Here is a 25740-nt window from a genome sequence, read left to right on the forward strand (position 1 = left end):
TGGTGTTTTCATAATTAGGCTACTTCTATTCCACAATATTGCACTTTTTATTCCACTACAATTATTTGAAAACTTTAGTTACTTTGTTTGCAGATTTTGGTAACTATAACAAAACAGTATATTTATTTATTTATTTATATTTATAAGTATCTTTTATTTATTTTTTATTTTACCCAATACAAGTGAAACCTTGAATACAGGAATTTTTGACCAGAACACACATCTCTACACTGTGGAATTGCTACTTTTACTTAATCAGAACAATCTGAGCAATCTGAACAGAACAATGTCTTTGTCACGGTGAGACAATCGTGTTCTCAGTGTCCTTTCCGTGACAACACCATGTGTCCATCGACTCTAGCTGTGTGACGTGACATCATTGCAATGTCAGCTTGATTCAAAACACAGCCAGAGAGAGCGAGAGATGGAGAAGGAGAAACACACACGCACACGCACACACACACACACACACACACACACACACACACACACACACACACACACAGGCACGGCAAAATGGCTCAAACTAGTTATCAATCCATTGCGTCAAAATGTGATCAAAAAATCGTGTGCGCGCCACAAAGTGCCATCCTTCAGCGGACGCACATCGGCACGTTTGTGTGTCTTCTGTCCTATACTTGCGGTGCCCTTTCCAACGCCAACAGACAAGTCCCACATCTCAAGGCACAGCTGTATCCATGGCGAAAATAGATCATCTAAAAGCTCACAATGTGCCATGCTGTGAGTCAGTTTTGATGTCATCGACTAAAACTATGACCAAAACTGTCCGTCGATTATTCCCTTTTTCGCTGACAAATGAAATTAAAAACGAAACTATGTTGACTAAAACTTGAGACTAAATATATTGACAATTTAGTCAACAAATAAAAACTAGCCTAAAATATTGGGGAGGGACTAGTGGACTTGCACCGGATTGTCCGATTGAGTCATTCTTAGGAAAGTATTAGTAGTCAGTGGATTAGTTGAGAAACAGTGGGATGTATGTATACACATGGGATGCATAGCAAGTGTTACAAAAGCACAAATCTTATCCCCACCCAACACAACAGTGGTCCCCATGGTTGATTCTAATAGTCTGGATATATCCCCACCCAACACAACAGTGGTCCCCATGTTGATTCTAATAGTCTCGATATATCCCCACCCAACACGACAGTGGTCCCCATGTTGATTCTAATAGTCTGGATATATCCCCACCAAACACAACAGTGCTCGCTTTCTCCGCCATCTCACAACGCCACGACGCACGGACCGCCTCACGGAACCTATAGTGCCACGCAGCCCTGTCCTCCAACCTCAATCTGCCCTGCATTACACACACCAAACATTCTAACAATCATCTTAATGATGTTAATTTGCGTCAAAAACATCTCCCAGCTAATCACGTGTCACCAATGTCACCAGCGAAATGCATGTTGGGACGGGCAGTCGGGCACAGATTAATACTGGGACACACTTTTCCGCGCAACAGACCCACACGGGTAAACAATTCCCCCCCCCCTATCACATTGCCCACACTGAACATAATTTGCTGTTCATATATCCAGAACTAGTTATTAGTATTATTATTATTCCCTTCACCCAATACACCTCGTGGCAACTCTGTAAATGTGTTAATTCTGCAAAAAAATAAATAGAGGGAAGGATAGAGGCGAGGAAAGGATGTTCTATACCTGATCTGGTGTGGAGTCCACAGGATCACTGCTCTGCTGTCTGCCGGAATGGTCCTACACACAGACACACACACACACACTATTATAAATGTCTACATTTCTAAACAAAATCCTAAAGCTGTATACATACAACCACAAGCTTGTCACATTGTGATTCGCAACACATGCACGTGCGCACACGCATGTGCACACACACACACACACACACACACACACACACACACACACACACACACCCTCACACACACACACACACACACACACACACACACACACACACACACACACACACACACACACACACACACACACACACACACACACACACACACACCCTCACACACACACACACACACACACACACACACACACACACACACCTGCCAATGTTCATTAGTGTACACCGAGCTCTCAGGCAGCACTGTGAGAGGTATGAGTTCAAATATTCATTGTGTCCTACATGGATCCCAGCTGTCCGCTAACGCCCTTAAAGGGAAACTTCACCCTTGTAGCAAAAAGATATTATGTTAATGATGTTTAGAAGATTTAGAACACTTTCCTGGGGGTCTATATGTGTGTAATAATATGTGGTTTTAGATATTTTAGATTTTAGCAGTGAGCCCAGTGTCTCTGATGTCATGGACAATGGGCTCACTTACTTCCTGGATTACATCTAGGACAAATAAAGAGGATAGAGCACGGAGGTGCGGCCCGGTCTCCAAAAAGCATTATGGGAATTGTAGTCCAGGAAGGAAGTGAGCCCAGTGTTGATGACATCAGAGACACTGGGCTCATGTATTTATTTTGCAAAAACGGTGAAGTTCCCTTTAAGTATTCATATTTCAATACGGCTACACTACAGAATCAAAAGTGTTATGGTCAATTCACCAGGATCCTGGATGGCTTAAAAAAAATATTTATAATGATTAATATTTTTGTAATGATGTAATGGGAAAAAATTAACGGCAGATTTTTCAGTAGGTCCAGAAAACCACGCCCACTGCTTTGGTCTATACACCAACAATTTGAATATGTGCAGAAGAAGAGATTTCTTTTCCTGAAAAGTAACAGTTTTGTACATACTATACTTTATACTATATAAATATACTATAAAGTTATATGCATTTTATGTAGTCATAGCACTTTATAGTATAGTATAGCATGTATAGTTCATATGTATAGTTTATTATTATATATTTCACTGTTACGTTCTTAGCTTACGCATGTTTCATGATACAGTAACTACTTCTTATACATGTGATGTTTTGCCATGTTTTTGTTCTTGCTTTGTATGTCGCTCTGGATTAAGAGCGTCTGCTAAATGCCTAAATTGTAAATTGTATACTAGGTTTCTAGATGACAGCGTGTGGTGATGCAGTCATATTGAAGTGCAACGGAGCATGGGACACATTAATGAAGCCTGTTGAACCTAATGGCTTCTGACTCATCCGTGTGATCCACTGAAATAAGTACAGATACCTCTCGCACGCACGTACGCACACACGCACGCACCAGTGTAATCAATATAATATGGGGCGACAGGGCTTTTGCCGTTGCTGTTCCAACCCTGTGGAAAGCACAGAGATGCCGTCACCCTCAGAACCTTCAAAACCGCCCTCAAACCCCCCCCCCCCCCCCCCTCTTCAATATTGCTTTCCCTGGCTAATTCTTTATTATATAATTAGCGTGCAAGCATTGTAATTGGCTGGGTATGTCGGTGTTGTCCACCGGCCAATAGGGGACGACCATTATTGATGATGTAAATAAGGTACGTTTGGTGATCGTGATGTATGTATGTATGTATGTATGTATGTATGTATGTATGTATTTGGTTAAAATGGGTAGGGTTTAAAAAACGGCAAGAGTTTGCTCTGGTGCACTGGCCTAAAAGTGGGTCCTTAAAAACTGCTAAAACTTCTGAAATGTATGTATGTAGGTATGTATGTGTGTATGTATTTTAAAAGGGGAGGCTTTTTTGTAAAAATCCCTGCCCGCAATACCTTCATATATTTAAAATGAGTCCAAAATAGGGTTACCAGTGAAGGGCAAACTGCCTATTCACTGGGGACTATGCAAGGCAGAGGCGTCCACCCCCCTGAGTCCAAGTTTAAGCTAGACCGCATACCTATGTATGTATGTATGTATGTATGTATGTATGTATGTATGTATGTATGTATTGTATGTATGTATGTCAGGGTAAGAATGGCGGTCCCTTATTGGCGGTTGATGGTGACGTAACTAAGGTATACGTTTCAAGGTTGGTTTAAGGTCGATAACGTTTCTAAAGGATTTAGAACAGCAGCTGTATTAGATTAGTACATTAGTAGCAGTACTTGCGCGCTCTGCTTGCGCAAAAGTAGGTCATGTTTGGCCTACTTGTGTGCAAGGCGCAAGTTGGCACCTCGACAGAGTGCATTTCTAGTTATTACTTGCGCAAGCAGAGCGTGCAAGTGAGGTGGTCGTGCTGGCTTTTTTATGCTTATGCTCGTGGTACAGCATATATACAGATTTTGAGGGTGACGTAATAAAGATATGTATCAATGCTGAGGTATAACTGATATAACGGATTAAAGGTAATGTCTCTATGTATACATGTATGTAATCTTTATTACGTCACCATCGAAAGCCAGTTCTAACCCAGCATTGATGTACATATCTTCATTATGTCACTCAAAATCAGTAAATATACCACGAGCATACGTATAAAATACCCAGCCGACCACAGTATAGTACTTTTCAACTTACAACTTACATATACATAGATACGTTACCTGTTAGCTAACCAATATTGAAACATATCGTAATTACGTCACCACTGACGGCCAGTTATGACCCGACTTTAGTATTTAATTCCAATGTTTTACAGAGAGGCGTACAGAAAACCAATGCTAGAGTCAGGCCAGGCGCAAAACGCGCTATTGAAGAGCTTTGTAGAAGTTGCCCAGAATGCCAACTCCCCGCCCCGCGCCCGGGACCTCAAATGATGTTACATTGTAAGCTCTACAGAGCTCTAAAATAGGAGTATGAATCACGCCTTAGCCGTGCGTGTGCAGACGCATAGGCCATATGCATATTCAGTAGCCTACATGGTGTCAGGTGCACACACACACACACACATGAATTCCTGTTCTGTTTATGATGAATTCCTGTTCTGTTCTTTACCTACGGAGAAATGTCTATTTGTATGTCTCTAAATGTTTGTATGTCTTTAAATGTTTTGATGAATTGAACAATGTGGACCCTGTTGTAAACAAGTGTAATGCTTAATTGGGTCGTCCACTCACAGTTGACAGTCTTTGTATTGAGTTTGTGCTTAAAATGTACTGTAAATTCTACAAACTGTTAATAAAGATTTCAATCAATCAATCAATCAAACACACACACATACACACACACACACACAGAGGATCTAGCACCAGTAAACATAAGACGTTAGCGAGATTTGTCGCCCACTTAGGAGACCATTTGTAGGATTTGTGTAGCATTCCACCTCTAGTGGCTCCAATTGGGATAGCGCATCTTCTAAAATGTAATATATTTGCTTCAGCCTCACCCGTTTCCTGTCGCTCCTCTTGCTCCTGTCGTCCAATAGGATCCTGTTGTCCTGGAGGTCCGCCTCCTCCACCAGAAGGATCTCCTGAAGCTCCGCCCACTGGAAGGCGGACTCTGTCAGCTGACGCTGCTGTAGAGTATAGACAACAAGCGCAAGTCAAGAGCGCTTTCGGATGTTATTTAATGTCCGTCATCAACCATTGTCAACACCATTCATTGCAGCCAGTATGGGCATTTCCACATACCGACGTTGTTTCCAGCCATTGTCGGAGTAATAGTCGGACAGTCCCGACTATTACTAACCCGTAAAAGCTGGGCCCCCATCTGACATCTGTATACCAACTACGACAACTCCAAATACCACTGAACGAGCTTAATTCCCACGACCCTGTTACTATTCAAAAGACCACCGCGACTCTCACACCATCATGAATACAATTTAAAATAACATGCCACACTATATCTACTTTTGTTCTTCAAAACAAAACATGTGCCAATCAAGGCCCCGTTACTACGCTATGCCCATGGATCCTCCTGGCGCCTGAGTGGATGTCATCTGATGATCTGACTCACAAACGCGCGTCCCTATCCACAAGGAGGCTCTGGCTTGCATCACGACATCATTTGTACATGCGCGTGCACTAAGACTTCTTACATTTACTAGGGGCCGACTTGACTCCTTTATTGGTGCTGGCACGTGAGGTCCACTTGGTTCATCAACCCCTAAGCCTAACCTCAGTCTTAACCGGCCACGCAATTCCCTAGGCCCGACATCGGAAAAAAAAAAGAAAAAAAAAACGTTCGCCCTGAAAGAATATATATTCAAAGATTTGTGCCGGAAAAAAAAAAATAGCAGACCTACAAGCTCGTAGCGCGCCACTCAGTGGCGCACTATGAGCTTGTAGATCTGCTATTTTTCAATAGCTAAAGTATAACATAATGCTTTAAAGCACCAAAAGGGGTTCCCGTCCAAAATGGGTTAACCCAAGACATCTGTCTTAACCGACCATGTTAAGTTAGTTTCACAGTGTTTCATTGTCATTTCACTTCCTATAGTGGCCTATACTCGCGGCAGGCAGTATGTGGAAATGTCCACACTGGCTGCATTGGTAAGAACATACTGGTGATTATTAGTTAGGGATATTTCGCACTAATTTGTCGAAAAGCGCCAAATGTTGCACAGTTGTAGCCCAGGGCATGCTCTGATGATTTAGCTAGGGGGCGCCCGAGCCAGCGACCTTTTGGGGTCGCCACAGCGGCCAAATCCATAATCATAATCACCATTAGCTACCTACAGTATATAAAAGGCACAATTATGCTACATTTCATTATTATCTGAATCATTACCTAGTTTGACACGTCATGTGCTACTTAAAGGACAACTTTATTTTTTTTCAACCAAGGTTCATGTTTTAGGTTGTTATTAGAGAAACTAAAAGGGGAGTGTTACATTTCTTTCATTTGCTGCTTTCTTTCGTTTTAGGGATTTTAGCTCTTTTTGACAGGGGGCATTCGAGCATGGGGCTAAATATGCATTTTTTCACAAAATGTTATGGCGATTTTTTTATTTTTTTATTTACTATAGTCCTACTAGACCCCAATAAATTACATCTGGCCACAAAAGATCACAAGATCTATTGAATGTGACATGTAGGCCTCCTTTACATTCAGTAGATCCTGTGATCTTCCGTGGCCAGATGTAATTTCCTGGGGTTTATTAGGACTATAGTAAATAATAATAAAAATTAATCACCATAAAATGTTGTACAAAAATACATATTTAGCCCCATGCTCGAATGCCCCCGCCCACCTGTCAAAAAGAGCTAAAATCCCTAAAACGAAAGAAAGCAGCAAATGAAAAAAATAAATAACACTCATCTTTTACTCTCTCTAATAACAACCTAAAACATGAACCGTGGTTGAAAAAAAACCTAAAGTTGTCCTTTAAAGCATAATGATCAGAATGATCTCTCCCTAAGCTCCTCTACTTTATGCATTGATATAACATTCAAAGTGGGTGAAATCAAAAATCCAAACACAACCCCTCGTCGCGCGATCCATTCAAATTGCTTCGTGTCGATTCATCGATACAATAAGAAGGTAGAACAAATAGCATGCTTCTCAAGGAGTTCCCATATAATGTCCGTTCGTACATCTTCCAGTTTCTGCCGCTGTTCGTGCTGCTGCTGGATCCTCTTGTGTCTGTCGGCCAGAAGCTGCTGCTTGTAGCGCTCCTGCTCCGCTAGCTGCTGCCTGTGCTGCTGAAGCACCTGCGGTACAGTACACACCAATGATCAGTACAGTACAGTACAGTACAGTACAGTACAGTACAGTACAGTACAGTACAGTACAGTACAGTACAGTACAGTACAGTACAGTACAGTACAGTACAGTACAGTACACAAGTCTGGATGGGTTTTAACCAAGCGTTATGCTTTAGCTATTGATAAATAGCAGATCTACAAGCTCATAGCGCGCCACCGAGTGGCGCGCTGTGAGCTTGTAGGTCTGCCATTTTTAACAAAATTTTAACTAAAATATTTGCTTCTGGGGGGTCCCTGGAACTACATATTTTGAGATGGGGTCCTCCATGGCCCAATAGAGATAATTCTGGGGGTCCTTGACATGAAAAAGGTTGAGCACCACTGACATAGAAACATACCGGTAGGTTTTTCGGATTAGAAGCCATCAGCCGATCAGTCCAAAATGGGTTAACACACTTTACATTATTGAACAGATAAGAGACTCGACATTGTTTCTGGAGGTTTGGGGGGAAAACAAGCCGCACTCAACTGCCCCATAACTATGGAATGGACCGCTGCGGCGGCGCAGTTACAGGTACAATACTCCACTGCATCTTTCAAAGCAATTGGTGGAGTCGGCTCGTTGTGAAGAACAATAATATTCTATGGTTTTTCAGAGGTTAGTGAAAACGCTCTGAATCGGTGGCGAGGGCAGCTATAGACAATGTTTTAACTCTGGCAGTAAATGCCCTGAGCGGCATAAAAATGGAGGTCTGATCCGTCCTATCAAATAGTGACGCTCAGGAAGGAGATTAACCCATTCTGATTCTAAAAATGTTCTTCTACATCCTGACCGTTTTCTGAAAAAGCTATGTTTCTATGTCAGTCGTTCTTTGATTTTTTTTAAAAATAGCAGACCTACAAGCTCGTAGCGCGCCACTTGGTGGCGCGCTATGAGCTTGTAGATCTGCTATTTTTCAATAGCTAAAGCATAACATAATGCTAACACCAAAAGGGGTTATGATATCGTAACCGAGTGCATCGCTCCACAGGCTGTGGAGCGCCTGCAACATTGCCGGTTTGGGACGTCATCCAAAATGTCCCCCCCCCCCATTTTAGTGGATGAGACAGAGAATCTTAAAACGTGAATAACTCTTGATCAAGAAACATTCCGTCCAATTCTAATCAAAGATTATGTTTTTGACGGCCCAAAGCGGTCCCGTCGCTAGACGCGTTAGAGAATAAAATAAAATACCTCCCGTTGTTGTCGATCGCCTCTTGTGGCTATACGTCTAGCTACTTCCGCTACATCCGGGAAAATGTGCTCCGTTGCTGCAAATCGCTGGGCGCTCTGATTTAATGTTCCTTAATACCCCCGGGCGTTTTGGGGTGTTGAATTGCATTGAATTGAATGGGGCATTGGGGTGTTGTGCTAATTTGCTATATTTCCATCGCTCAAAGATACCTCATTGGGGGGCATTGGGGTGTTGTGCTAATTCGCTTATTTCCATCGCTCAAAAATTTAATAAATTTGTATATATCCTCTCTTCATAATGTAAATAGTATCCCAAGCGGCACACTTTACTACTTATTTCGAAACATAAAAACTAGACTAAAATGTTAGGAAGGGAAGGGACTAGTGGACAAGAGATCCAGTATCAGTCATTTTACACATGGTTGCATGCTGAAAATAGCAGATTTACAAGCTCACAATGCGTTGCAACGCGTTCAGCAAGTGTAAAAACAGTCATTACGACGACCTCAAGGCCCGCCAAAATACATTTTAGTCGACCAAAACCTTGTGATATTTAGTCAACAAAAACTAGACTAACACTAAAAACCTTCCGGGTGACTAAAATGTGACTAAAAACTAAATTAAAACAATTCAAGAGACTATAATGACTGCAACTAAAATCTAAACTTGCTTCCAAAAACAACACCGATCACAGACCCATAATATAAGGGCCCATTGGGGGACCCTCTGGTGGTTCACGGACCGGGTGTTGAGCCACACATACAGTGCATTGGAGCCGCCACTAGAGGGGAAATGGTACACAATGCCTACAAATGGTCTCCTAAATATAGTAGGTGTGGTTTGCTTCTCCTCGAGCCCCCCTCGATAATATTAATATTTCCAATCATTTCACGTTATAATATTGATTATGTGTGTGTCCGTCAAATTGCAGATGGACAGAGAGAGGCTTCCGGACTCATCTCAAATCTCACGAGAGTTTGTTGCTGGGATAAAGAAGTGTCATTAACAAAGTCGATTTTCTCCTGATTTGTCTCGCTAAAAGGAGCCATTTTACTATGAATATCTTGTAAACATTGTGTGCCTTGTGATGATTGGGTCCAGCGTTTAGTTCAGTGACCATGGAGTTATAAGGAATGGTTCATAAGCTGTGTTCACGTTCACATTGGAAATGAATAGACTCCAACATTCTTCCCGTCTCCTAATAATGTTACCGCCCACCTCGCGCAGATACAGGAAGTAAAGCAAAGTTGTCCTCTCTTGCTAACGTTCCTCTTGGATTGTACCTGCTGTTGTCTTTGTGGAGCTCCTCCGCCTCCTCCAGTGTGACCTCCGACCTCTCGGCTCCCGTCGCGACCCTCCGTCTGTAGCCGCAGGAACTCCCTCCGTAGCGTCCACTCCCCCGGCACGTTCACTATGGAGCTGACGCACGCACACGCACGTGCACGCACACACGCACACACACATGCACACACACACACACACACACACACACACACACACACACCAGTGTGATGATTTCGTCGACTGAAACTAAGACAAAACTAATATTCGTCGACTAGCTTTTTCCACTGACGAAAACTAAATGGAAAATAAATGTAAACTAAGCTATGACTAAGACTAAATATACTGACAATTTTGTGAACAAATAAAAACTAGCCTAAAATGTTAGGAGGACAGGATCCAGTATAAGTGATTTTACAATTAGATGAAAATAGACGATTTACAAGCTTGTAGATTGGCTATTTTCAGCAAGTGAAGAAAGTCAACTGCATATTTAGTCGACTAAAATATTATATTTAGTCGACTAAATCTAGACTAACACTAAAACATTCCAGGTGAAAATCCAAAAGTTGCTGCCAAAAACAACAACATACAGACACACACACACCCAAGTGTCGCTCACACTGCGCACGGAAACGATAACTATAACCTGAATTATGTGAGCATCCATCCACACTGATAAAGGTTCTCGACCCTAACTCAAAAGTAACTAACATCTTCTCTCGAAATATCTCCCGTACATGATTCCAGGTAGCTTTATTTCCAATATGTTTTGTGCATGACATTGTAGGTATTACTGATGAATTGAAACATTGAGACATTCATATAGTCTACACTGATGACGATGTAATGCATGGTTTCCTCTGCCATCGGTGTGTGTGTATGTGTGTGGGCGTGCGTGCGTGCGTGTGTGTGTGCGCGTGCACGTGCGTCTCTTACCTGGGTTCTCCTTCCTCCTCTGTCAACTCCTCATCCTCTTCCTCACTCCCACTGTACTCATACTCTGGACCTTCTGTGAGGCGAGAGAGACAGAGGGAGAGAGAGAGATACAGAGAGACAGAGAGAGAGAGAGAGAGAGAGAGATACAGAGAGAGAGAGAGAGAGAGAGAGAGAGAGAGAGAGAGATACAGAGAGACAGAGAGAGAGAGAGAGATACAGAGAGACAGAGAGAGAGAGAGAGAGAGAGAGAGATACAGAGAGACAGAGAGAGAGAGATACAGAGATACAGAGAGACAGAGAGAGAGAGAGAGATACAGAGAGACAGAGAGAGAGAGAGAGAGAGAGAGAGAGATACAGAGAGACAGAGAGAGAGAGAGAGAGAGAGAGAGAGAGAGAGAGAGAGAGAGAGAGAGAGAGAGAGATACAGAGAGACAAGAGAGAGACAGAGAGAGAGAGAGAGACAGAGGGAGAGAGAGAGATACAGAGAGACGGACAGAGAGAGAGAGAGAGAGAGAGCGCAAAGAGATTACATTTATTTGAAACAAGAAGTAGTTCCAGACAATAATTTCGTCGGGGGACCCCCTGGAACACCCCCTAGGACCCCTGGGGGTCCCTGGACCCCACTTTGAGAACCACTGCCCTACGTCACACGGTCCCACCGCGCCTCCGGATGAACGGACCAAGGGAATGGCGGGTCGTCGCCGACCACGACCCGGCTCGTCAAACGCAGTGTGTGAGCCCGAGCGCTCTGTCTGTCTGCTGTGTAGACGCCTTAAGAGACGACGTCACACTGATAAGAAACAGCATGCGCACGCATAGCGGCAGCACAAGAACCCTGCCTCTCATAAGATGAAATGGAAAAGTTCTAACTGCACTCACGTGTAAGGAAGAATTATTAGGATTTGTATTGTGATCTCTTGCCCTTGAAATATATAGTCCTTGGTTTCTGTTGTGTTTGAACAATAATAGCAATTCAAAGCATTTGTCCTCAAAACCACACCTCCAGTCGCTGTCATAGGAACGGGAGGTTACGCTCATGATCACGGCAGACAGAGCCTGTTTGTCCACGGCTGCACGCACACCTGCAGCCCATCAAGTATAATTTATGCTTCGTCCCGCGATGGTGTCGCGCACGCAGACCTCTACGCTCACAACAGTCGCATCTGTGATGCGATGTGAGCTTGTATATCAGCTGTTCTCCTAGGGTGCATCTCACTAGCCAACTCACAAGAGGAGGTTGAATGGACTGAAACCAGCGCTCCCCAAAACAACAGGTTTGGAGATCTGTTGGGAATTGATTACATGAAACAGTCACCCGTGCGCCCAGTCCCAATGTTTGTCAACAAATAATTGTTCTATACTGCCCAAACCTCTGGCCCAGTGAAACCAGTCCCTCTCCTTGTTATTATACTTCATTGGCCTTGTAGTAAAAAATATATTAAAAGGACGGGGCCATGCACTGAAAATACTGTACGGCGGGCAAGGTATAACCCCAGCGTGGAATGGGAGCGGAGCTGTTCTCAACATTTCATGGTGGTGGCCGGTTTTTCTCACCAGTGGTGGAAAAAGTACTCAATTGTTTTACTTCAGTAAAAGTACCAATACTGCAATTTAGAACTACTCGTTACAAGTAAAAGTACGGAATTGAAAATGTACTTGAGTAAAAGTAGAAAAGTATCGGCATCAAATGTACTTAAAGAACTAAAAGTAAAAGTATTCATATTGCAGAATGTCACATTTATTTCACAAATAAGAAATGTGTAGAAAATCTATTGAAAATAGCCGATCTACAAGCTCACAATGCGTCGCATTGTGAGCTTGTAGATCGGCTATTTTCAAATGGCCAAAATGTATAGGGTTGAAGTGGTTAATGTATGTTTTCAAATAAAAAATTATAATCTCCAAAGTAACTGTAGTAACTAAAGTTTTCAATAATTGTAGTGAAGTTAAAGTACACATTTTGGCTCTGAGATGTAGTGGAGTAGAAGTAAAAGTATTGAAATTGGAAATACTCAAGTAAAGTACAAATACCTCAAAAGTGTACATAAGTACAGTACTTAAGTAAAAGTAGTTACTTTCCACCACTGCGCATTACTTAGTTTGACGTCCCGCTGCTATTTGACGCCGTCATTCTCTCTACTGCTTCCGTAAACAATAATCACAAGGCACCCCGACGCACATGTCACGCGTCAAGATTTCATAAAACTGCTTTAGTTTGACTTTTGTTTTATTCCTTTTTGCAGAGAAATTCAGACAGGCAGTTAAGTCAATAATACAGTACCATTTTTGAACCCCTCCCCCTGCCCAGAGACAGCAAACATAGATACAAAGGTCAAGTATATATAGACAGAATGGATACGCAGAATAAAGTTTCATGAAAGAGATTTCATAAAACCGCTTTAAACCGTAAAAACCGCACAACCCTACCAAGCCGCGTGCACTCTTACACACACACACACGCAAACAAACACCAAATTGCGTGCTCATTCACGCACACACACACCAAACAGCGTGCCCATTCACACACACACACACACACAAACACAAACACAAACACCAAACTGCGTGCTCATTCACACACACAAACTGTGTGCCCATTCACACACATGCCAAACTGCATGCTCGCACAAACGCACGTGCACACACACACACAGAAAGTGTCCAGTCATTAGTGTGTTTTTATAAGCTAGGAGTAGATTGGAAACAGATGGCAATTCCATTTCCTGCTTGCTTCCTTCCTCGTCTCTCTCTCTCTCTCTCTCTCTCTCTCTCTCTCTCTCAACTCTCTCTCTCTCTCTCTCTCTCTCTCCCTCTCTCTCTCTCTCTCTTCTCTCTCTCTCTCTCTCTCTCTCTCTCTCTCTCTCCTCTCTCTCTCTCCTCTCTCTCTCTTCTCTCTCTCTCTCTCTCTCTCTCTCTCTCTCTCTCTCTCTCTCTCTCTCTCTCTCTCTCTCTCTCTCTTCTCTCTCTCTCTCTCTCTCTCTCTCTCTCCTCTCTCTCTCTCTCTCTCTCTCTCTCTCTCTCTCTCTCTCTCTCTCTCTGACACGTTCTGAGCTTGCATTAATTTAATTAGAATGTTCACTATTCTAGAATAATCATGGTTCACAGTTGTTTTACATTGTGGAAAACAAACATTCATAACACCAAATATAAGACTCTATCTGTCTGTCCTTAATATTGTGGGGTATTCAGAAAAGTAAAACCTTTCGGTCAGAATTATTATTAAGCTCAGTTTCCTGTTCTATGATCCTCACAAACAAGGACTATGGTGGTCCGTGCAATATACCAGAGGGCAGTTCTAATACTAATTAAATATCATGCCGCGGGCCAAAGATAATTAATTCACGGGCCTGATTTGGCCCCCGGGCCTTGAGTTTGAGTTTGACATATATGCGCTACAGCTCAATAAGGCTGGACCACCTCTCTTATCTACAACATTAGGATGTTTCTTTGGGGGGGTGGGAGGGGTTCCCATGTGTGGTTCTGTATTTCCGCTCCGCCGCTTTGATGTGCGAGTACTATACAAACCTTTGGGGCTTATAATCCCAGATGGAAATTGAAATGGTTACAACGAAAAGGCACATCCCACCACACACTATAGTATACTTTCACACTCTGACCCAAGAACTCTCAACAACTTGAAGAGTCTATTCTTAGTCAAACAGCTGTACCCGGCTAATATAGGGCATTCACTTCTAGTCATTTTTACTAATTGACAAGTTGCCTAATTTACTAGTAGTCAACTAGTCGACTAGTTGTTTAACTACCTATTATGTAAAAAAAAATATATATATTTGTACATTTAAAAACGGTGTACATTGGTGACTATAACTACCCGATCTTGAGGCCTACAAGACCGGGGGGAAAATAAATAATATTTATAATAATTATAATTATTTTATTTTATTTCCTTATCAACTAGTACCAACAAGGTTTTACTTGTTGGTACTAGTGGATTTATACTAGTCGACTAGTCAACTAGTTGCTTAATGCCCTATCGGCTACACAAAATATGGCAAAAAAAAAAAACACTGATCTATAAGCTCACAGAGCACCTCTAAGCGGAAATAGAGAAGCTATTTCTGCATTTCTTTAATTAATTATTTCAAAATGCTTGAAAACACTTTTCAACAGATCCATCCATCCAACCCCTTCCTCCCTGCATGTACACTATATTAAATAATCAATTTCTAAATGCTACTGTTGGGTCTATAAAGCGTTCAATCGTTTAGGGTCAAAACACATTTCTGATCCTGTGCGATATCGTGAACCATCTCTGGCCCTCTCAGGTCATCTGGGAAAGGTCTGCTTTCTGTCAATAGAATCGAAGCTAAACGTGGAGAAGCAGCATTTCATATTTTTAAACGCTTCACATTGGTTTAAAAAGCAGGTGGCTTATTGCGTACATCCAGTTCCTCACTGGTGCTGGACAAAAGGTAGAGACATAAAGAGAAGGAGAAGTCCACTCCGCACACAGCCTTCGCTCCAACAGAGAAGGAGAAGTCCGCACACAGCCTTCGCTCCAACAGAGAAGGAGAAGTCCGCACACAGCCTTTGCTCCAACAGAGAAGGAGAAGTCCGCACACAGCCTTTGCTCCAACAGTGTTTATTTTTGTTAAAACGGCCTTCATCAGGTGACCCTGATGAAGGCCTCTCACGGCCGAAACGTCGTGTCCTGAATAATAAGTGTTTTAACAGAAAATAAACACTGTTGGAGCAAACACTGTGTGCGGACTTCTCTACCTGGAACAAACTCCCAGAAAACTGCAGGTCTGCTATACACAGAAATCACACATTTTTTGAACAGCAATGTCCCTGTTCACCTACGTGTCCGCCTATGTATGTGTTAATGAGCACCAGTATGACGCTCTCTCTTTTGTAATTTGAAGTGAACCAACCGACTGCGACGCAGATTTCCGGTTGCTAAAGCTAAACCTATACCACTAGCAGCGAAGCTGTGACTGGCAGTGCTTACGGTTTAGCAGCAGCTCCAGCCAGTCGGGATAGTCCACACTTTACAGCAGAGACAGAATCACAACCCTCGGCGGGTGGTACTGCTCCTCGACTCGCCACAAACTCTAATCCCCGGCCCCAAGCCCAACCTAGTACCAGCACAGTTATTCTAGTTGCACAAGCACCGCAGCCCCTGCTGCTGCCCCCGTTGTTCCCAGCCCAGCAGTGGCCGTTGCGGATGATGTAAACATAGGCTTGGAGTTGCACCACTCAGTTCACACAGGTGTGATTTTTTTTTTTTTATCGTGAAAATGTAGTGCAAATCTTTGAATATATATTCTTTCAGAGCGAACGTTCTTTGCTTCTGGGGGGGGGGGGGTCCCAGGAACAACATATTTTCAGATGGGGGTCCGCGGCAAATTACATAACATTTCTGGGGGTCCTTGACATGAAATATTGAGCACCACTGTTATAGAAACATGGGTATGTCAGGATACGATGTCAGGCCTAAATGGGTTAATTAGTTTCCCTTTAGTTTCGAAGTCGACGAACACTTCTTTTTTAGTCGATGAAATCAACGCTGCCTCCCTCCCGCTCACCTTTCTCTCTCTTCTTCCTGGTTCTGTCCAGGTGGTCTTTGAGCATGATGCGTAGCTGTCTCTCATTGGCCAGGTCCTTGATGAAGGCGTGTCTTAGCAGGGCGTCTGTGCCCGGCCGCTGCAGGTGGTTCTTCACCAGACAGCTGTCTATGAAGGACAAGAACCTCTTGGACCTGAGGGAGAGAGATATAGACATGGAGGGAGAGAGAGAGAGAGAGAGAGAGAGAGAGAGAGAGAGAGAGAGAGAGAGAGAGAGAGAGAGAGAGAGAGAGAGAGAGAGAGAGAGCAAAGAGATTCAATTCATTTGAAACAAGAAGTAGTTCCAACTTATCATTGCGACATTTTTTATATAGAATATAAAAATAAATTAAACATTTACATATTCTGTGACTACTTGAAACTAACAAAGGAAAAACTAAAAATCGCTGGCAGGTGTGAATTATTTATTTATCCTGGCAGTGAATGAGTTTTAACGCTTGCATGGATTAAAGCATTACAAAGTTCATAGACTTGGCTGCCACATGATGTCACAATGAAAAGCCAGGCTCCTACGCCTGGCTTTTCATTGTGACATCATGTGGCCTAGCTAGAGGCCTAGCTAGGGCCCCTCAAAAACTAGCCGATCTACAAACTCACAAAGGCCTCGCAACGTGAGGTGTTGTGAGCTTGTAGATCTGCTATTTTTACATTATTTGTCTGTGGAACAAAATGCGAATCTGCAAATCTTAATCGAACTGCTTGTCAGGTTCCCCGACGCCCAAGTTCAAATATGATTATTTTGCAGTTACCCCAGTTCAAATATGATTTGTGCGTGCGTGCGACCGTGCGTGCGTGCGTCTCACCATTTCTTGGATTTGAGTTTGGGAGGAGGATTTCGCGGGATGAGAAACAGCGCCCTCATTGGGTGCATGTCACACAGCGCTGAAGACGGACATACACATACACATACACACATGTCATACAGTACATATACATGACATACAGCACAGTGCATCACGCCGTACAGTACTGACAATATTATACTCGAGTACAATTTTGAGGTAAATGTTTAGATACTTCTACTCCACTGTTTTGGTGAAGCTAGAAGTGGTCATGTGACAAAGTCAAAGACCAGTATTCTTAATGAGCTGTTGGATGCGTCTACGGAAATAGAGCTTTTTAACAGTTAAATGTATAGTGTTTCGGAAGACAGTCCGACAGACAAGTAACAGGATATGTAACTATAAAACCTATAAGTATCATTATGTTATTTATGCAAGGAGAAATAGGTCAGTGCAGGCACTCAATCCTCAAAGCGCCACTTCACCCCTTTTGCAACCAGATCTAATCATGTTTGGAAGACAAACACTTTCCCGAGGGGGTTTTATGTGGGTAATATGTGTTTTTACTGATATTTTAGTATTTCAAAGTGTCTGTGATGCCAGCACGACCTCGCCCGCTTCTCGCCCTCAGGGCGTCTTACTGGTACTTCATTGTGTGTGTGTGTGTGTGTGTGTGTGTGTGTGTGTGTGTGTGTGTGTGTGTGTGTGTGTGTGTGTGTGTGTGTGTGTGTGTGTACGTGCGTGCGAGAGAGAGAGAGAGAGAGAGAGACTCACGTGGTGCTCCCTCTGCCATCTCCAGGGCAGTGATTCCTAGAGACCAAAGGTCGCTCTGTATTGAGACCATATGAGACAAGAGGAGCATGGATTAAATAATAAGCTAAATAAAATACCGACCTGAGGACGATTCTACAAATGCCATCTAAATAGCTTCTATGTCAGTGGTTCTCGAACATATTCATGTCAAGGACCACCAAAAATATATATGTATTTGGCCGCCGACCCCCATCTGAAAATATGTAGTTCCAGGGACCCCCACCCAGAAGCAAAGATTTGAGTTAAAAACGTTCGCTCTGAAAGAATATATATTCAAAGATTTGCGCTACATTTTCACAATAAAAAAGAGCAGATCTACAAGCTCGTAGAACGGCACCAAGTGCCGCGCTACGAGCTTGTAGATCTGCTGTTTTTCAATAGCTAAAGAATAACATAATGCTTAAAACACCGGGGTTCCCGCCCAGAATGGATTAAAGTTAACCCAAATCAAAACCAAATGGGACCTCCTAGTGGTCCCTAGTGGAACTAGGCATTATGAGAACCAATATTTTAAGTCTAATGAGAGCGCAAAATCTGTCTTGGAAGAGCCACCCATCGACTAATCTAAGATACGGCAACCTTGCCCGTGTTTCTTCACTAGTCCGATCCAGAAGAACACGGTTTTCCGGCCACTGCTACAGAGCTGACAATGAGGTCATATCTTCCCTGCTTCTCTGGAGTCCTGCCTCAAAGCAGACCAGAGGTAGAAAACTGTCGTTCCCTGATGTCATCGCTATAGGGACACATGCATCAGTAAGCAGGAACTGGGGGTATTGTGAAATCCTGGATCTCGACCGCGGTCTAAAAACGATGATGTTGTAATATTCATAATGGCAGCGTACCCTGTAGTCGTACGTGGCCTCGGGGTTCTCGTCACACGCGATGACCTCGGGCGCCATCCAATAGGGTGTCCCGATGAAGGTGTTCCTTCGGCCAATCGTCTTGTCCAGCTGGGCTGACACTCCAAAGTCAACTGGTACACACACACAGTGTACACCAATCAAAACACGGGTACACACAGTGATTACAACCAATTAAATCACGAGTACACACAGTGATTACTAGGGCTGGGCGATTAGAAGTAGCTATATAAGCAATAATTATGTCAACATTTTCATTACCTTTTTTTTCGTCTTTTTTGGTATTCAGACCGCCAGCAATGAGTAAAACGCTCCCAAAAAAAATTAGTCTCGGAGTCTGTGACACAACTAGGGGGTGCAATCTGCATTCAAAGACTTTCCTAGAAGCTTTGTCATTGGTCGATTTGCCTGTCTACTTCCTGATTGGTTATTTCGACCAGGCTTTTTTCGACCAATGACAAAGCTTCTAGGAAAATCTTTGAATGCAGATGCTAGATGTGTCAAAGAGACTACATTTTTTGGGGGGTGTTTTACCCATTAATGGCGGTCTATTTTATGTATTTTATGTATTAATTTATTTATTTTTAAATAAAAAAGAAAATATCAAAATCAAAAAAAAAAATCAGAGACAAAAAAAAATTGCGATTTTATTTTTAGGCAAAATCGAACAGTCCTAGTGAATGACCAATCAAAGCACTGCTACACACATTGACTACAACCAATCAAATCACTGCTACACACAGTGACTACAACCAATCGAATCACTGCTACACACAGTGGCTACAACCAATCGAATCACTGATACACAGTAACCAATCAAATCAAACAATGGGTTAATATAGGAAGGGGTCTGATAATTGAATTAATATCAAATATCCAAATACTGAATCAAGTTAAAAAATCAACTTAAAAAACAAATGCAATGCAAACAAATGCATTGCACTGTGAACTTGTAGATCGGCTGTTTGAGTTCAATATTCTCATGTGTCTCACCCAGTTTGACCTCTGCGTTCTCAGTGAGCAGGACGTTTTGACCTTTGATGTCGCGATGGATCACGTGATGGGAGTGGAGATGGGACAGTCCCTGCAACACGCATGCACGAGCACACACACACACACACAGATTCAGGTTCATTAATATGAGTCTGAAAACAGAGCTCCAATGGATTTACACATGGCATGGCGAGGCCTTGTGAGCTTGCAGCTCTGCTATTTTTCGGTTGCAGTTCCAATCCCCCCCCCCACACACACATACAATGGCTACCAACCTGTGACCCAGTAAGAACGTGTGTGTGTGTGTGTGTGTGTGCGTGTGTGTGTGTGTGCGCTCGCTTCTTCAAAGGGGCTTCAATAAACACAGGAAGTGACTCTTATTTCACACGTGCACGCACACACATACACACACAGGCACACACGCACACACGCACACACACACACACACACACACACATACAAACACACACACACACACACGTGTGTGTGCTTGCGCGCCGAGATGTTGAAACAATAAGGAGACAGTATGGCTGACGACATTGGCATTAGTCCATGCTGTCGCTGTCGGTTGGAAACCTCGTATGTACAAAACTCCTTCCTTCATTAGACTGTTTTTTTTTTAAGTATATAAATAGTGAAAATATCCGTAACAAGGTTTCTGCCCCGACAGCCAAGTGGTTTATTTTCCCAAAAGGCTTCGCCGCTAGAAGTGTCTCTTTAACCCAGCTGGACGCTGACCCCTCCCAAGTGTCCCCCAGGACAGGAGACACCCCTCACAGTGTCCCCACCACCGCAAAACCAGTCTGTCCGAGACACCACCCACCAATGGGGTGTGTGTGTGTGTGTGTGTGTGTGTGTGTGTGTGTGTGTGTGCAGGGAAGCGTTGGTTCAGAGTGAGAGCATTTTGATAAGACGTGTTGCTGTGGATTGTTTTCTTTTTTTTTCTTGTTTTTCTAAACTGAAACCATGTGTTGAGTCTCATTTCAGAGTACAGTGTGTGCGCACTTCCTCTCTTGTGGTGTGTGTGTATGTGTGTGTGTGTGTGCGTGCGTGCGTGCGTGCGTGCATGCGGACAGTCGGACACAGTGTGTTTGTGTGTCGTTCCAACACAAACACCAGACGTTCTCAGGACCTTTGTGATCCGTTGTAATCACACAGTATAAAAAAACCCCACAAGTGTCAACGTCCGCAGATAAAGCCCGATTTAAATCACAACAATCACGATTTCTGCACTTGGCCTATTTGCTGATCGAAGCGACTCAAATAATTCAGATTTTTGTGCAGCTCTTTCGACTGAAGCCATGCAATCCCTCTTTGGGATCACCACATCTGTGAGCCCCAACGCTTGGCCACCGAGAAGTCTTGACCAACTTGAACCATATATGTTGCGATGAGTTGAGTGTACATGCAGGTGTGTGTTGCAGCGCTTACCCTGAGCACCTCTCTGCAGATGTAAGCGATCCAGTCCTCCTTCAGACAGTTGCCTTTGGTCTTCTTCACCAGGTCTGTCACTGAGCCTGCTCCACAGTACTCCATCACCAACTGACAGACAGACAGACAGACAGACAGACAGACAGACAGACAGACAGACAGACAGACAGACAGACAGACAGACAGACAGACAGACAGACAGACACCAAGTTAGATGGTGTCTTGAGTGGGGCGTGAGATAGATTGTTTACCTAACCAATTGAACACGATGATTGTTCTTGCTTAGGCCGTGATAACCCAAAGGGGTCTATATTTTGTTCTCCTCCTACTTTCCCTCTGCACCAGGGGTTCCCCAAACGTTTCAAGCCGAGACCCAACAGAGGAATGAAATGTCTCGTCGTCAGCTAAAATAAGTGGAAACAAAAAGATCTACAAGCTCAGATCGGTGAACCAATATTATCCAGCGCAAGCTCCATGCGCTGCCCGCAATGCTCCAAGCTCCATGCTCCTCCAAGCTCCATGCTCCAAGCTCCTCCATGCTCCACCATGCACCAAGCTCCTCCATGCTCCATGCTCCACCATGCTCCAAGCTCCTCCATGCTCCATGCTCCACCATGCTCCAAGCTCCTCCATGCTCCACCATGCTCCACCATGCTCCACCATGCTCCACCATGCACCAAGCTCCTCCATGCTCCACCATGCTCCACCATGCTCCACCATGCTCCACCATGCACCAAGCTCCTCCATGCTCCACCATGCTCCAAGCTCCTCCATGCTCCACCATGCTCCAAGCTCCTCCATGCTCCACCATGCTCCACCATGCTCCAAGCTCCTCCATGCTCCATGCTCCAAGCTCCAAGCTCCATGCTCCTCCATGCTCCAAGCTCCATGCTCCTCCATGCTCCAAGCTCCATGCTCCAAACCTATGTTTCTATGTCAGTGGTTCTCAAATTATTTCAGGTCAAGGAGCACCAGAAAATATATGTAATTGGCCACCGACCCCCATCTCAAAATATGTTGTTCCAGGGACCCCCCTAGAAGCAAAGATTTGTGTTAAAAATGTTCGCTCTGAAGAATATATATTCCAAATTTGTGCCACATTTTGTATTTGAGTAGTCAGGTGGCAAGTGTGGCCTACCAATGAAAGGTTTGTTGATAATTTCACAATTTCACTTGTTTACTTTAAGCCTCTAATCCGGGATATAGGCGGAAAGTATCATAGTTAATTTCCATGGAGAAATAACACGTAACTTTTTGATATACACAGTGCCAAATCAATAGGTTTTCAAGTCAAATTCCTCCTATTTTTGAGGGCCGATAGCCCCGATTGCGTCCAGCTTTAAACTAATCCAATGCCACATGACGCCCTTGGACGCCTCCCCCGTCACGCCCTTGTTGCCACTGGCGCCTGATGACGCCTTTTCTTTTCCAAAAATATTTTAAAAAAAACATTTTTTTTTTTACTTCATCCAGATTTCGAAAATTCCCTCTAATCTGGTGTTGAGGTGATGATATGCACATTACATGCACAATATAATTACAAATTATTCATTTTATTTATAATGGGCTTCGGTGGCAACGAGGGCCAAAACTGGTATCCACCTGCGGCACTGGATAATGAATGGACAATTTTGAGTGTTTGTGTAAGCACAAACATTGCGGACTGTCTGAGATGAGCTGTTCAGAGATGGACAGACAGATGCATCCTCATGGCTTCCGTGGATCTCCGCCGTCATGGTGATGATGTCAAATTGACGATGTCATTGTGATAATGCCATGGTGTAGGGACATCGCTCAAAAATGGACAGCCTGCACAAATCTGTATTTCGAGGCTTGCACTGCAACAGTTTGTGTTGTGTGTGTGATGTCAGACATTATCTCTTGGTCAGCCTACATAAAGTGTATCTTTATCCTAAAGGAGTTTTCTGAGCTGCAGTGCAAGTGAGTGTATATTGTTCAATACCAGCAGCTGAACCTAGAACTCTCTCTCGTCAAAGTCCATTTATAGCTGTATTTGATAATGTTTGGAAGGAGTGAGCCCCAATATTTCCAGACTCAGGTCTCCTGTTCCGAGTGTCCATATCCCTGTGCCTCCACCTTCCTCCAAGAACCCATGAAGAGGAGCCACAACGACCTATATTGCCAAACACAGAGGAATGAACAGGTACCTTCAGCAGCCTGCCGATTAAACTGTGCTAAATCTAACCATCGCCAACAGTTTACCAAGAATGTAGTTCTGGCGGGAGAGACAAATCAGCTGAGTTACACAGGAAAGAAAGCCCACATCTGTAAACAGTGTGACAAGAGTTTCAGTCAGTTAGGTCAACTGAAGAGGCATCAGCGTATCCACACTTGAGAAAAACCTTACCACTGTAAACATTGTGACAAGAGTTTCAGTAGGTTAAATAATCTGCAGGCACACCAGCGTATCCACACTGGAGAAAAACCTTACCACTGTAAACATTGTGACAAGAGTTTCACTGATTCAGGTCAACTGATGAAACACCAGCGAATCCACACTGGAGAAAAACCTTACCACTGTAAACAGTGTGACAAGAGTTTCACTGAGTCAGGTCAACTGATGAAACACCAGCAAATCCACACTGGAGAAAAACCTTACCGCTGTAAACAGTGTGACAAGAGTTTCACTCAGTCAGGTGATCTGAAGATACACCAGCGTATCCACACTGGAGAAAAACCTTACCACTGTAAACATTGTGACAAAAGGTCTCGGTCGGGACATCTGAAATGAAAAATACCCAAAAGGACCCCAATCTTTTTTGAGGGGCGCTAGCCCCTCATATATGGCCTTAATGTTCGTTTTTCAACGATGTTTGTTTAAGAAAACGCCATAGACAATGAAGAGAGATCTAATGTTTGTTTAAGAAAACGCCATAGACAATGAAGAGAGATCTAATGTTTGTTTAAGAAAACGCCATAGACAATGAAGAGAGATCTAATGTTTGTTTAAGAAAACGCCATAGACAATGAAGAGAGATCTAATGTTTGTTTTGAGGACCTAAACAAACATTAGCACCCGTTGCTTAATCAAACACTATGTTGTAATTGATGTTGTAAGATGATAAGAGTGCCCCTCACTTCACACAGGTGTTATTTTTTCACACACACACACACACACACACACACACACACACACACACACACACACACACACACACACACACACACACACACACACACACACACACACACACACACACACACACACACACACACACACACACACACACCAGTAATTAATATTTGCGAGAGCGACTGCATGGCTGAGCCACTCTCCCAGAATAATGTCACTTCATTATGTCAGCACTGTTATAGAAGTTTCATTTTAAATTGTCCAGGGAGGGCACATTATTATTTTTGGCTAGTACTCAAAGGAGCACCTGTACGTATCCTGCCACAACGTCATGCTGCTTTCACACGGGCAGATGCAAAAGATACAAAGATGCAATGCTGCACAGTGTATTTGTAGTCGTTAAGCAGCAGGAGGATCCCACTAGCAGCAGGTGTCCGTTTATCATTAGCACAACAACAAACGTCCAAAACATATACAACTAGAACTGCACTCTGTCGAGTGCATACTTGCTTGTTGCACACTAGTAGGCCATAAATGGCCAACTAGTGCGCAAGCAGAGCGCGCAAGTCCTTTCGACCGCTGTAAAATGTCAAATCTCAGTATCTCTGTGAAGGAACGTTTGAAATGATTAATGTTTAGATGTAACTATTTGCTACCTACTTTATACATATAAACATCTAGTATTATTAAGTATGATTCAAGAAATATATATAGTATATATCAGACAATTGGACTCGAGTCATAGTGACTCGACTCGAGTCAGACTCGATATTTGACGACTTGCGACTTGACTCGGACTTTGAATGTAAAGACTTGCGACTCGACTCGGACTTGGAAGGTAAAAGACCAACGAGACTTAAGACTCGACTCCGACTTGCTAGCCAATGACTCCCGACTCGACTCGACTCGAGACAAGATGACTCGTGACTTGTTTTGTTTCCGAGCATACAGTATTTGAATACAACGTTGGTGGGCAGCATGCTGCGCATATGCAAAGCAACTCCACTCGCACACTAAGGCAAAACATTTATTTTCACCACACAGCTGCAGTAGATTGAAAAGTTGCTTCCTACCTTTGAGTTAGTGTTGCTGAAAGACACCCAGATCCAATTGTATATTCCATATTTCCATATGTACTAACTAAGTGTAAACTATAGTGTCAACACAGAGGCATACAGTGACAGTTGTGAGCATGCGCAGATTGCACTACCTCTG

The 25740-nt window shown here is 43.3% G+C and overlaps 1 protein-coding gene across 1 annotated transcript in view; it reads right to left on the reverse strand.

Annotated features, from left to right (window-relative positions):
* LOC310873261 (mitogen-activated protein kinase kinase kinase kinase 4-like) overlaps nt 1–25740 on the reverse strand; it is a 132010-nt gene that overhangs the window by 61621 nt on the left and 44649 nt on the right. The window contains 11 exon segments of the mRNA XM_083785597.1: nt 1695–1748; nt 5248–5376; nt 7400–7516; nt 10028–10163; nt 10965–11037; nt 16514–16686; nt 17356–17434; nt 18109–18163; nt 18990–19120; nt 20001–20091; nt 21432–21542. Of these exon segments, the coding sequence (XP_083641723.1) occupies nt 1695–1748; nt 5248–5376; nt 7400–7516; nt 10028–10163; nt 10965–11037; nt 16514–16686; nt 17356–17434; nt 18109–18163; nt 18990–19120; nt 20001–20091; nt 21432–21542 (1149 nt within the window).

The sequence above is a fragment of the Protomyctophum parallelum genome (assembly GCF_964188405.1).
Source record: "Protomyctophum parallelum genome assembly, chromosome: 16".
Taxonomy (NCBI): domain Eukaryota; kingdom Metazoa; phylum Chordata; class Actinopteri; order Myctophiformes; family Myctophidae; genus Protomyctophum; species Protomyctophum parallelum.